Source organism: Bipolaris maydis (genome assembly GCF_028858645.1).
Source record: "Bipolaris maydis strain C4 unplaced genomic scaffold PSV08scaffold_14, whole genome shotgun sequence".
Lineage (NCBI taxonomy): Eukaryota > Fungi > Ascomycota > Dothideomycetes > Pleosporales > Pleosporaceae > Bipolaris > Bipolaris maydis.
The window spans coordinates 320,718-333,868 of NW_027093870.1; the positions used below are offsets into that span (position 1 = coordinate 320,718).

General features: G+C 51.2%; 6 protein-coding genes across 6 annotated transcripts; 4 read left to right on the forward strand and 2 right to left on the reverse strand.

Moving 5' to 3' along the window:
• Positions 1-61: 61 nt before the first annotated feature.
• Positions 62-1,219, forward strand: PSV08DRAFT_365275 (ribosomal protein S7e). The gene is made up of 4 exons (XM_066093091.1): positions 62-189; positions 248-325; positions 458-540; positions 591-1,219. The coding sequence occupies exons 1-4, from the start codon at positions 106-108 to the stop codon at positions 955-957; spliced, it is 612 nt and encodes a 203-aa protein (XP_065948190.1). The 5' UTR covers positions 62-105; the 3' UTR covers positions 958-1,219.
• Positions 672-2,135, reverse strand: PSV08DRAFT_208768 (glutathione S-transferase). The gene is made up of 2 exons (XM_014225053.2): positions 1,852-2,135; positions 672-1,794 (listed from the first exon to the last, which is right to left on the reverse strand). Exons 1-2 carry the CDS (start codon positions 2,099-2,101, stop codon positions 1,157-1,159), a joined length of 888 nt encoding a protein of 295 aa, XP_014080528.2. The 5' UTR covers positions 2,102-2,135; the 3' UTR covers positions 672-1,156.
• Positions 2,136-2,695: 560 nt separating this feature from the next.
• PSV08DRAFT_14146 (uncharacterized protein) lies at positions 2,696-5,221 on the forward strand. Its single transcript, XM_014225054.2, has 9 exons — positions 2,696-2,991; positions 3,068-3,211; positions 3,267-3,314; positions 3,513-3,810; positions 3,865-4,296; positions 4,422-4,623; positions 4,684-4,826; positions 4,905-4,964; positions 5,020-5,221. Exons 1-9 carry the CDS (start codon positions 2,905-2,907, stop codon positions 5,100-5,102), a joined length of 1,497 nt encoding a protein of 498 aa, XP_014080529.1. The 5' UTR covers positions 2,696-2,904; the 3' UTR covers positions 5,103-5,221.
• Positions 5,222-6,545: 1,324 nt separating this feature from the next.
• PSV08DRAFT_208771 (uncharacterized protein) lies at positions 6,546-8,189 on the forward strand. Its single transcript, XM_014225055.2, has one exon. The coding sequence runs from the start codon at positions 6,642-6,644 to the stop codon at positions 7,992-7,994; it is 1,353 nt and encodes a 450-aa protein (XP_014080530.1). The 5' UTR covers positions 6,546-6,641; the 3' UTR covers positions 7,995-8,189.
• Positions 8,190-8,235: 46 nt separating this feature from the next.
• On the reverse strand, positions 8,236-9,818 carry PSV08DRAFT_365279 (glycerate kinase; the record flags this gene model as incomplete). The annotated part of the gene is made up of 3 exons (XM_014225056.2): positions 8,236-8,579; positions 8,629-8,990; positions 9,044-9,818. The coding sequence occupies 3 exons, from the start codon at positions 9,816-9,818 to the stop codon at positions 8,337-8,339; spliced, it is 1,380 nt and encodes a 459-aa protein (XP_014080531.2). The 3' UTR covers positions 8,236-8,336.
• Positions 9,819-10,992: 1,174 nt separating this feature from the next.
• Positions 10,993-12,889, forward strand: PSV08DRAFT_380312 (major facilitator superfamily domain-containing protein; the record flags this gene model as incomplete). Its single annotated transcript, XM_014225057.2, has 4 exons — positions 10,993-11,214; positions 11,270-11,659; positions 11,749-12,369; positions 12,437-12,889. 4 exons carry the CDS (start codon positions 10,993-10,995, stop codon positions 12,887-12,889), a joined length of 1,686 nt encoding a protein of 561 aa, XP_014080532.2.
• Positions 12,890-13,151: the final 262 nt, after the last annotated feature.

Below are 13,151 nucleotides of genomic sequence, written 5' to 3' on the forward strand. Positions count from 1 at the left end.
CTAAAGTAGACTAGCGCCTCGCTTGCAACCCACGCTCCTGCTCTGAAAATCAAGAGTCGACATCACGAACTTTCAACGACTCCGACCAGACATCAAGCCGTCAAAATGTCCGCCAACTCGCTGAACAAGATCGCGCCCAACAGCCCTTCCAGGCAAAACCCTTCTGAGATCGAGACCAGCATCGCCAGCGCAAGTGACCCTGCTCAATTGTGCGCACTGGCGGCAGCATTGCTAACACATGCGACAGGCGTTGACTGACCTCGAGAACAATGTCCCTGACCTGAAGGCTTCTCTGCGCCCTCTGCAGTTTGTCTCTGCTCGCGAGGTATGATAGACCCGAATCCTTCGACGATGCGCTCTCGAGCGTCGCCAGTACACGCACCTACACCCATACCCTACAATCTGAAGAGGCGGTGGGCACTGGGCAGCAACAATACGCTGACACCAGGATTCTTAGATCGAGGTTGGCCACGGACGCAAGGCTATTGTCATCTTCGTCCCAGTTCCTCTTCTCTCCAACTGGCACAAGGCCCAGCAGCGGTATGTTTTTCACGACAAGCTCTACCGAAACATGTATTGACGATATCCAGCCTCACCCGTGAGCTCGAGAAGAAGTTCTCTGACCGCCACGTCCTGATCGTTGCTTCCCGCCGCATTCTCCCCCGCCCCAAGCGTTCCAACCGCTCGCGCACTTCTCAGACCCAGAAGCGTCCCCAGTCGCGAACTCTCACTGCTGTCCACGACGCTATCCTGACCGATCTTGTCTACCCTGTCGAGATTGTTGGCAAGCGTCTCCGTACCCGTGAGGACGGTAGCAAGATCCTCAAGGTTGTTCTCGACGAGAAGGAGCGCGGTGGTGTCGACTACAGGCTCGACACGTACAGCGAGGTCTACAAGCGCCTCACTGGCAAGGGTGTCAACTTCGAGTTCCCCCAGAGCCAGCAGACCGACTACTAAGTGTAGACGGGTTGTTGGGTAAGGTCTCGTTATATCTACATGGTTCAGGAGTACGGCAGGGCTTCGGATATGCATCATGTACCGGCATCAAAAAGGAATGTGAATGAGATGACATGAGCCTGTAATGGGCGCCTCTTCAAGATACCACTGCAATTGATTTCTTTAGTGTGATGGCTGTGCTTTGGCAGTGATGGTGTGTCTAAGACCGGTCAAGCTCCGGGTAGTATCTAAAGATTCCCATGCTAAACGGCAGTCTTCTGTCACTCTCGAGGTACTCCTTGACCCCCTTTGCCCGCGCCACATTATCGTAAAAGGAAGCAAACAGCAAAGGGTAATCCTTCTCTCTAGCCTTGAGCTCATTGGGGTAGGCGAACTTGAGGCCGCTCAGGACGTGCCAGAGGGTAGTGTCGGCAAAGGTTAGTTTGCTGCCAACGAGGAAGTTGCCCTGTCCTTGGGCCTCATTGGCCTTCAGCACGCGCTCAAAGAAAGAAAAGAACTTTGGAATGCGGGTCTCGCGAAAGTCTGTGGCTTTCTTGAGGGCCTCGTCCTTTTGGTCCTCGTAGTACTTGGACACTGCCACAGGGTGGTGCGTGTCGTGGGCTTCGTTGTTGAGATCCAGGGCGGTCAGGGTGTGGGACAAGACGGTCATCTTGTCCACCTCGTCTTCGCCGGCGAGGCCCAGCCTGTCACCGAGATATGAGAGGATGGCCGGGGTCTGGTAGATGAGCAGAGGCGCACCATCCTTGCCTTCGCCAGGCACCTTGAGCGCAGGTGGGGCGAAGACGGGTGGGTTGCCATCTGCATCCTTGATCAAGGAAGCGACGACTTGCGCACCCGCTGTTTCAAAACAAGGTTAGCCTGGATTGCAGGCGAGGTGCTGCAGAGCATACATACGTCCGTCAGGCTCGTTGGCGGGGTCCTTGTAAGAGACACCGGCTGCCTCAAAGGCCAGTCGGATGAACTCGCCGCGGCCAGGAATGCCTGGCCAGTACAGCAGTTCGTAGGGTGGGTGAGTACGTGCTTTTTTGGCTGTCGCCATTGTGGATGCGTGGCGGCGAAGAGGAACAAAGGGTTGAAGATGATGCTTGGGGATGTGTCGGAAGCTATGCACAGGGTGGAGAAGCCGAGGATGGACGCGCAGCATTCAGTTGCTCGTGCGATGGGGGGTGCTACAAGTCTGGTGGCTCTTGGTGGCTCCTGGTGAGCTTCATGATAGGCAGTTGGCGTCATTGCGGGGAAGGTTGGTGGGTGAGGACATACTAGGAAAGCGAACAATACGACGGCATGCGCCGTTCCAGACCGGAACGCCGTTTGGCACACGTGCAAACATGGCGGAAGTACAGGCCGCGGTCACCACACTCTACGCCATGAGCAGCAACCCGAGCGGTTGGCAGTCGATGCAGCCAGTTCCTTGCTGCGGCCTCGGCCTCGTGCTTGGTAGAGAGCAAACCCCAAGCAATCGGCTCATGACAGTTTTACTAGCATTACGAAGAACAATCACTACAGCGGGGCAACCAGAAGGACAGCAGGCCACTACAGCCGTCTCTGCTGAGTCGCCGAGTGCGTTGGACGACAAGCATCTCTCTAACAAGTACACTCGCCTACGCCTCTGCTCACGGCCGGCCCACTGCAGCCACCCTAATGCGTGAAAATGACTGCGCCATGCTGAGAGGTACGTTACACCACACACCTGGGCAATAGACGGGCGCTTGCGCTCACCCACGAACACCAGCATTGCATCGGCCCGGCATCGTGAGAGTTTGTTGCCCCGCGCCTTGTTCCTGAGCAACCGATTGTGCGTTGGCCGCAGCACGAACAAGCAAAGCGAGGCTGCCTGAAGACCCTAGTCCCCCTTCCGTTACTGTCGCCCACCCCCAAGGCACGCCCGCCTAGACAGTGCTGCCTTCCCCATTCTGAACCGCCATCGACCACTAGGTGCGCGCCAGAATGTCTGACCCAATCCACTACAGTAGCTTCAAGGAGCATATGCAAAGATTCCGCGCATCAGACGAAGCGAGAGAACAGTTTGTTAGCGTGCGTTGCGCCATTGCCCAGCCGCGTGTCCACGGTCCCCTACCCTTGCCCTTCCTCACTAACCGTCGAGAAACAGGAGCTTGTAGCCAAATACGCGGCTTTGTCCGACCAGTATGCCGACTTGAAGAATGACTACTTGAGTGAAAGAGATAACCGGAGAAACTATCAAAAGACGCTTGAAGAGAAATTGGCCTTGGTGGCCGACTGCGAACGTCAGCTGGTACGTTGCAAAGTCAGCCTTGCCTAGTCAAGTTGCCTTCTCATGTTCCAAACAGGATGCCGGCTCCTTTGTATTGGCACTTATTGATGGAGATGGGGCCATTGTAAGTAAATCCCCTACTATTGGCTTTTTTATTGTTGTGGCACTTGCTTCGAGTCAACGAGTATGTGCCTGAGGTCTGCCTACACTTCGCCTCTTACCAAAAGCGGCAGTCATCCACAGACCGTCTACTTATGCTAGCGCCGGCTGTTGTTCTACTGGTTTCTGCCTGTTGAAGCAGCTGCTAACACTCTTTGTATAGTTTCAAAATGCTCTGCTCCAAGCTGCTGATGCTGACGGCGGCTCCGAAGCCGCCTCTCGCTTGTATCATGCGATTCGCGACCACATTGCCTCGCTGTACAACAACTCAAGCAACTGGCCTATTGTGGTCCAGATTTATCTAAGTCTCGATAAACTCGCAATCAAGCTGGCCTCGGTCGGCCTTCTACGTGCCCCTTCAGACTTACGAAGTTTTGTCCAGCACTTCAATGTAAATCAGCCTTTGTTTAGTATCGTCGACGTGGGTCACGGCAAGGAAAGAGCCGACCACAAGATTAAGGGTATCATTGGCCATACTCCTGCCAGGTGCCGCACACGCTGACTCGTAATAATAGAAACGCTTCGCGTCTTTATTGACAATCCTACCTGTCGGCACCTGATCTTCGGTGGCTGTCACGACGCAGGCTATCTTTTAAACTTTGAGCCTTTCAAGCACAACTTGCTCAAAGCTAGCCGCATTACCCTTCTCGAGACTACCCCAGCATACTCAGGCTTCAATGCGTTGACCAACTTCAGACGCACTCGCTTCGATGTCGTCTTTAGAGCGGAGCAGTTGCCTGAAAATCCGCGGCCTGTCAATGTTGCTAATCAGGCACCATCACAGTCCCCAGTACAGCCCCCAGTACAACCCGTTGTTCGCCCAATTACTACCAACTCCATTAGCTCGCCTTCTGTTACTTCAAGAGCATCTGTGGCTTCACCTGCGCCTAGCGTAGCTTCAACAGCGGTCGTGGAGCCTGACGAGTCAAATAGAGACCCATCTTGGGGTAAGTGACTTCATGCAAACACGCTGCATACGCTTCGCACTCCATCCTTGAGTTTTCTAAAGCATGCAAGCATCACACGGTACTCTTGTGAAAGAGAAACGACAGTGCTGACATTTATTTCGTAGCCACTGTGGGCAAAACCGGCGCTCCCCCAAAGGGCAGTGTCTCGATCGCGCCTAATAATAAGAAGAATACTAAGAAGAAATATGCTTATTACAACAAAGCGGAGCAAAGACTGGACGAAGCGCTTCCTCCAAAAGACACCGCTGCCGTCATTTCGCTCGATACGCGAATGAAGAAGCTGCGCAAGAATTTGTGTAACAATTGGTATGTACTAGACGCGACATAACACGCCGGCCGCATGTGCAATGCTAACAAAACGCGCAGGTATCTCCATGGGAAGTGTGAAAATGGAAAGTTTTGCCATTTCCAGCACGAGCCAAAGCTACCGACGGCCGAGTTGAATGTTTTGCGGCATAAAGCACGTACCCTGCCCTGTAAGAACAGGTATTGCGAAGACATTGACTGTTGTAAGTATTGCGCCAGTAGCAAGCGTCTTCAATAGCCTCTCAGTCGCCTTTCCAAACATGCTAAGATTGTCGTCCTAGATCTGGGACACCAGTGTCCTCAGGAACGCGAAACAGGGTATTGCTCGTTTGCAGACAAATGTAAGCAAACATCTTAACCAGATACTATGATGTAACACTAAGTGCCCATCTATAGGTCACTTCCGCTTCACGCACGGTATGGACAAGGTCAAATATGTTAGAGTTGACCGAGACGGCAATGAGGACTACGCTCCTTAGCTTCTGCAAATAACCCTGACTAAGATTTTTTGGGTGTCTCGAGGTTTCAGAATAGGTCATCGGGGTGGGCTAGATTGATGTATGAATGGTATTAGACAAGTCGCGTTCTCGAACCTCGCACCTCTGCCATTTACTTTCTTCACTAAATACAGTACGGATCTTGAGCAATCGTAAACTCCAACCACAGTCCAATCTCGGCTTCTGCTCCGCCCCACTGGTCGCTCGAAAACGTCTTTACTTCACCACACTCCACACAACAGAGCATGTAAGACCGGACCGAACCAAAAACTGTAAGGGCCTGTTCGGTTGCGCGGTTGCGTTTTGCGTTTCGCGTTTTAATTACCGGATTTAGGCTGCGTTTTTAAACCGCAGCCAGAAACGCTATCGTGTTTGGTAAAACGTACGTTTTTCAAGCATCAGTCCTTACAGCGTTTCATTAGTATTAATTGCTCTAGTAAGAAAAGCTATGTCTAGTGCTTATCTTACCTATGTCGCATACTCTGTTAGGAAAAGTCAAAACGCGATTCTAATCAGCAGCAAGGGGGGCAGCGGTTAGCTGCGTTTTTACTAGTACTAATATATTAAAAACTAACTATCACGGCACACTCCGAACGTAAGCTTAAGTATCAGCTACGCAGACAACAACGGAGCTTTGCTGTCTTGTGCCTGCCTTTTGGCAGCGTGGTAGGCGCGTGTAGCTGCGTGCTCGGCTCCGCCAGGAGCCCTCCCTAACACTAACTACTAAAAAAGCTATCGCGATAGCTATAACTAGTGTAGTAGCTACCGCAGCGTTAGCAGTTACTGCTAACGATACGCAGTTATTTACTAAGAGCCAACTTACCTAGCTACTATTTAAAGCGTTAGCCTATTAGTTGCGGTATTATAGTCTCCGCGATAAGCAGGCGTTAGTTAGAGAAAAACTACTCCTATCTTTGATAGTAAGTCTACTATAATATAGATAACTTAAAATAATAAAGTGATAGAGAATTAAAATGCTAAAACGCTAGCTACACCGCCCCTCTATCTTCTATCCCGATTCAGAAAAGTCAAACCGCAGCACTAGCTAGGTCTCCCTGTTGTAACCTCTGCCAAAGCTCTAGTATACCTGAATAGGTATCAAAGACGCAAAACGCAACCGCGCAACCAAACAGGCCCTTACTTTCTTCACTAAATACAGTACGGATTTTAAGTAATTATAAACTCTAACTATAGGCTAATCTTAGCTTCTACTCTACTCTACTAGTCGCTTAAAAACGTTTTTACTTTACTACACTCTATATAATAGAATATGTAAGACCGGACCGAACCAATAACTGTAAATTATTTACCTCCGCATCGGAGTGAATGGTAGCCCGTGTTACGTGTTACACTGCACTAGGGATTCAGCCGCGGCACCTAATGTCGGCAGTAAAAAGCTCGTAACTGGCAATCTCCGCAAACGGCGAGAGTTATTTGAACGTAACCCTTTGCTGATTTTTTCGATCTTGACACCATTCCTACCCATTCTTTATACATACCTTGCGGAATCATTTTGATACCATGCCGTTTCTACACTCAGGGACGCAGCCAAAAATCCTCATTGCAGGCGCCGGTATCGGCGGTCTAACAACCGCGTTAGCGCTCCATTCCGCTGGCTTCAACAACATTCAGATCTTTGAAGCGTCGTCGACTCTCACAACACTGGGTGTCGGAATTAACGTGCAGCCTTCTGCTGTCTTGATACTGCGCAACCTAGGTCTCCTAGAGGCCTTGGAGAAAACAGGCATCAAAACACAAGAGCTGAACTTTTACAACAGACATGGAGACTCTATCATTAGCGAGCCCAGAGGCCTTAGCGCAGGGTACATGGTCCCGCAGTTCTCGCTTCATCGCGGAGATCTTCAGATGTTACTTCTGAGTGCGGTGAAGGAGCGTCTTGGAGAAGATGTGCTCCATCTCAACCATGCCTTTACGGCTTTTGATCAGAACAATGACAGTATTACAGCGCGCTTTTCGCGCAGAAGAGACGGAGAACCAGCGGATATGTCGAGTGTAACTGGTGACGTTTTGATCGCTGCAGATGGTATCAACTCGACAGCTCGAAAGATACTTTACCCTAATGAGGGACCACCTCGATTCTCCGGACGCATGCTGTGGCGCGGATGTATCGAGCGCGACCCGTACCTGACGGGCGCGAGCATGGTTTGGGCCGGCCATGCTGACCAAAAGTTCATTGCGTATCCCATCAGTCAAAGGTCTGCCGACAAGGGCAAGAGTTTGGTCAACTGGATTGCGGAGCTCAGAATACGCGCCAAGGACGACGTGGATCTGACACCGCCCAAGACAGATTGGACCAAAGCCGTGAAAAAGGATATCTTCGCAGGGCCATTTGAGTCATGGAGATGTGGAGGTCTAGAGATGAAGGATCTCATCGACAGCACGGAGAAGGTGTTTGAGTTTCCCATGTCAGACCGCGATCCAGTCGAGGCGTGGTCTTTTGGCCGTCTCACCCTTCTCGGTGATGCAGCACACGCCATGTACCCCATTGGCTCCAATGGCGCGTCCCAAGCCATCCTTGACGCCGAGTCGCTCGCCAAACACCTTTCTTCCAACACCTCGGATATTCAGGGTGCGCTCAAGGCTTACGAGCTTGAACGACTCCCGCCAACAGCCAAGATTGTCATGGCGAATCGCGCCAATGGTCCAGATCACGTGCTCCAATTAGCAGAGGAAAGAGCGCCAGATGGTTTCAAGAACGTACACGACGTTATTCCCAAAGATGAACTTGAGGGAATTGGCAGAGTATACAAAAAGGTTGCAGGATTTGAAATGGATAGTGTGAATGGAAAGGCCAAGGAGACGGAGGGCGTTGATGTACAGAAGGGCCTAAAGAGCCCGCAAGACTGGATATAGTGGCATGGGAATAAAATGGGTGGAGTATAAGGACTAACTTCACATCATTATGCACATACATACATATGTAAACTCGGTTTAAGACAATAGGGTAATGGTTTCGCTGCTGCGCAGGCTTGATGCGATTTGGGGTTGAAGCTAGTAGTATGAATTGGTTTAGTAAACAAAAAAACATGGGGCATCCTTCTAACGACACACTTCTATTTACACAATCAGAGTGGCATCAATCAAACATGCAAAGAGATACAGAGTACTGGTAACAACACACGACACGTCATCGCATTTCGGTCATACCAAGGCGCCAACACCCTTGATCATGGCAGTGCACCAAGGACGCCTCCCTCACCAACCTCGCCCAAGGGCCAATCCCACCAGTATCATGCGCATCACTTTCTCAGCGCCATCCTTGACCAAAGCCTCCGTCTGCACAATTGCCTCATCCAGCGACAAGGGACCTCTGAGGATACTTGTGAATGCCTTGATGCCAGCACTGTAGCAGCCGTCTGCCCCTTCTCCAATAGTGCCAGCCAATGCGACTACTTGCGCACCGTTCCGCCTTGCCCGGCGGGCGATCTCTGTCGTCATCTATTCATGTTAGCCAGGTTGCAAACCGACAAGAATCAAGTCGACCAACCTTCCCATTTGGTGACTGGAAGTCCAGGCTTCCCTCGGCGGTAATGACAAAGTCCCATTGCTGATCCAGAACACGATCAATTTCAAAATACTCGTTGATAGCCTCGCCACGCGCACGAAGCTGAGCGCCAAGCAGCATCAAGGCTGCTCCAAGGCCGCCACTCGCACCACTCCCTGGGCTATGGGAAATGTCCTTTCCTAGTTTTGTATGAGCCACTAGGGCTAACTGTTCAAGTACTGCTGCCAGCAAGTCGACTTGAGCAGGTGTAGCGCCCTTTTGCGGTCCGTAGACTCGCGCAACCCCTTTGGGACCGCACAGCACGTTTTTGATATTGCACACAGCCTCTATCTGCACCTTCTCGGCTATTACTGAATTAATTGTCTGTCCGTATTCAGGGCTTGGAGTATGTACTTACGGCAATCTTCACGCAAACGAGGATGAATACCGCGCCAGTCCAGGCTGGCTAGACGAGACAAGGACTGACCACCACCTGCCATGGGCAAGTCATCGCCGTCTACATCTATAAGACGGACACCGAGTGCCTGGAGCATGCCGGCTCCACCATCAGATGTGCCCGAGTCTCCACACCCAATGACGATCTTGGTGCATCCTGCATCAAGTGCTATTTTCATCAATTGTCCGACACCGAAAGTAGTTGTCACAGTCGGGTTGCGCAAATGCTTGGGGACAAGACGGAGGCCTGCTGCAGCGGCCATGTCTAATACGGCCGTCTCCTTATTGGCACCGATGAAGCCTATGTGAGACTCGACAGGTTCGCCGACAGGACCCAAGACTGACTCCTCAACGATGCTTCCATCATGAGTCGCCACTAGTGCCTTTGCAAAGCCTTCTCCGCCATCGTGCAGAGGTAGCTTGCGCAGTATGACGGAACCCTTGTCCAAGACCTTGGTTATGCCTGCTTCGATGGCATCAGCAACCTGTTCTGGGCCCAAACTTTCCTTGAAACCCGACGGGGCTATCAGGACACGGAGTGGATGCCCTTTCAAGAGCTCTGAAGTGGGAGTCTGTGACACGGCTGAGGTGGGATGCACGAGTTCGTCCACTTGCTCCCGTGGTAAGTTGAATGTCTTGAGCGAACGGAGCGGCGGCAGTTGAGGTAGACGCCTCGTAATTGCTGGCTCACCAGCATGAGCGAAGGACTCCATGGATAGAGGAGGACTCATAATCATTTTTGGGGGTAGTAGGGAGGTAAAAATTGAGTAACTGGGGTATCGCTAATTGAAAAGGGGTATCGTGGAAGTGTTTATTTGTTGCAACGAGAGTTGAAGGTGCGTGGATACAGAGCGAGTGAAATGAATATCCGTTGCTGGATATCATCTCCGTCGTCAGGCATACGGCTTACTTATAGCTCTCTTTTTTGTCTCGAGTCTTTTGCTCGCCTGAAGTTGCAACTTTCCAAATTACAAGAATGCAGGCCACAGGCTGGTCCCATTCCTGGTTGCACCACACCACACGAGATAACGCCTAAGGAATTGTTGTTTCAAAGCCTCAAGACCAGCACAGCAGCGCCACCTCAACCAAGACGCAAATTAGTCCAATGTAAGAAGCTGCAATTTGGTCCCCTGCAGCTTCATAGCAAGTAGCACAGCCAGGCATGACGACTACAACATAGCCCTTTTGACCCAAGATCATAAGACTCCTCTACGGCGATGCTTTGGCCGCTCAACGGTAGTCTTGCCCCTCTATCTTGCATTGGCCCGCGTACCAGTGTTCTTGGACATCTCCAGTTTTATTTCTTGGACCGTAGTTGGTCGGGCCAATGGCAGTCATCTCATGTGCCTTCACCAAGCAACTTAGCGAGACTACCAAGATGCACCCTTCTTGGCACAGTAGTTATAGACACAGCCCGTATCGCTGACGTCTCCATGAGGCTGTCACGACATAACCCATGCCGCCTTCTCCCGTCTCATGGGAGTATCCGCTGTATTACGATTGGCCGGCAATGACGTGAAGTCCCTTGTTTGCTATTGTGCCCTCACGCGACATTGTTTCTATTCTTACATTTTGCCTGCATATGCCACACAGCCTGAGGTTTGCCGGCACTAATCATGGCTGATGCAGTTGTCTGGAGCGTGGCATTCAGGCTAAGGGGAGTCTTCGCTGGCTTTCCGGTCAACTTTGGGACGTATGTGGCTGTTGCCCGTACAGGACACGGCCGGATGCCTTGCTACACTGCCTCAAAGTTTTATATTGTAATTCGATAGTAGTTGTGTAGTAGCCTAGACGGGGATGAATGGTTTATTATATGATGAGCAGGTAGCATTACATTTCGTAGACCCTGCCATCATCTATCTCCATACAACCCAACATTCGTTTTTATATTGTCGTTCGCTACTGTTATTCATGGGGCTTAAATACAAGATACTCAGACATCCTTCTGTCGATTCAGACGAGTCAAAAGATGCCCTTGTCCTGCCGAGATGGTCTTTTGAACGTAGTGATCATTCGATCCTAAGCACTGAGCTGTTGTTCCGACAGTGGAATCAGAACGACAACCAGGACACACGATACGACGCTGGCCATCTGATCGAGGAGGAGGACAACATTCAACGTAGGGAGATTATCGTACGTTACATGTCTATCAGTCTTCATACAACAACGACTAAACTAAACCTCACAGGTCACCTGGGACGGCCCCAACGACCCCAACAACCCCCTCAACTGGAGCAACAGACAAAAATGGATAACCACCATCCTCGTCTCCCTCTTTACCTTCATCTCGCCCTTTTCCTCCACAATGGTAACACCCGCATTACCCGCCATCGGCAAGGAATTCAAAATAGAAGAAGGCTTCAAGCGGCAACTCGTCATGACAATCTTCCTGCTGGGCTACGCCCAAGGCCCCTTTGTGCTCGCCCCCCTGAGCGAAATCTACGGCCGCGTGACGGTGCTCCAGTACGCCAACCTCATCTACCTCGTCTTCAACACGTGCTGCGGCTTCGCACAAACCGGGCCGCAGATGCTTGCGTTCCGGTTGCTGAGCGGGCTCGGGGGCGCGGCGCCACAAGCTGTAAGTCGCAACGCCACTCTCGAGGTATCAGTAGTAACATGCCAGCCTTGTTAGCTGGTGCATGTTTGTCTAACCAGGAAAAATAATAGTTGTGTAGTGGCGTGTTAGCAGACACATGGAGCAAAGAAGAACGCGGCAAAGGCCAGGCCATCTACGGCATCCTCACCTGGCTCGCACCCTGCATCGCGCCCATCTGCGGCGCCTACATCTCCACCGCCGCAAGCTGGCGCTGCATCTTCTACGCCACGTCCATCTTCACCGTCTTCGTACAGCTCACTGCGCTCTTCTTCCTCGCAGAGACCTTCGCCCCGGCTATTCTGGCTAAGAAAGCGAAAGCCATGCGCCGCGATACTACTACTACTACTACTACTACTACTACTACTACTACTGCTGCTGCTGCTGCTGCTGCTATGCAGGATGGGAATGTAGTTGTGATCCGCACCGAGTTCGAGACGGGAGACCGCATGAGCAGGATTCTGAAGAAGAAGTTGGTGCTCCCGTTCATCATGATGTTGACGCATCCGGCGACGCAGGCGCCGTCGCTGTATCGCGCGTTTTTGTATGGGGTTATGTATTTGATGCTGTCGACGTTTCCCTTGGTGTTTGAAGAGGCGTACGGTATGAGTGTTGGAAACGCATCTTTGAACTATCTCTCGTTGTGTGCAGGGTTTATGGTTGGGTTGCAGATTTCGCATCCGCTCATGGATGGGGTATGTTTCCTTCCCTCTTCCTCTCTTTTCGTTACGTTGGGTGTACGTGTGCTAACCTGCAAATAAGCTCTACGCTCGCATGAAATCTTACTACAAGCTCACTGAAGGTCTCCCTGAATTCCGCGTCCCGCCCATGCTCATAGCAGGCATTTTGTGTCCGATCGGGCTCTTCATATACGGTTGGACGGCACACTACCACATCCACTGGATCGTGCCAAACATCGGTGCTGCGATTGTGGCTGTGGGTCTCATCATTGGGTTCCAGTGCTCTCAGGCGTATACGACAGATGCGTATGAAGCGCGGTATGCGGCGTCGGCGGCGAGCGTAGGTGCGTTTATGCGGACCATGTGCGGATTTAGCTTTCCGCTGTTTGCGCCGCAGATGTATGAGAGCATGGGTTTGGGGTGGGGGAATAGTTTGTTGGCGTTTTTGACATTAGGACTGGGCTTGGTGGGGCCCGTTGGGTTGTGGTTTTATGGGCCAAAGTTGAGGAAGATGAGTTGGAGGGGGTTGGATTGACGATGAGGATGACAATTGCTTTCTTTTGTATTTTTTTGGGCTTGCGTAATGAAACCCCTTGATTTTACCATGTAGAATATTTCTTGTATGGAATTTTTCGATGTATAGAGAGATTAGTGTAATACAAATATTTCTTGAATTGAGAATATCAACTATCTTTGGTAGAACAAACGCGATATTTCCTTTGAAGAACCAGTATTTCTCATCGAATTCCTCCACTATTTCATGGTCTCCCGCATCAATGATAGCCAAAGATGCTCCA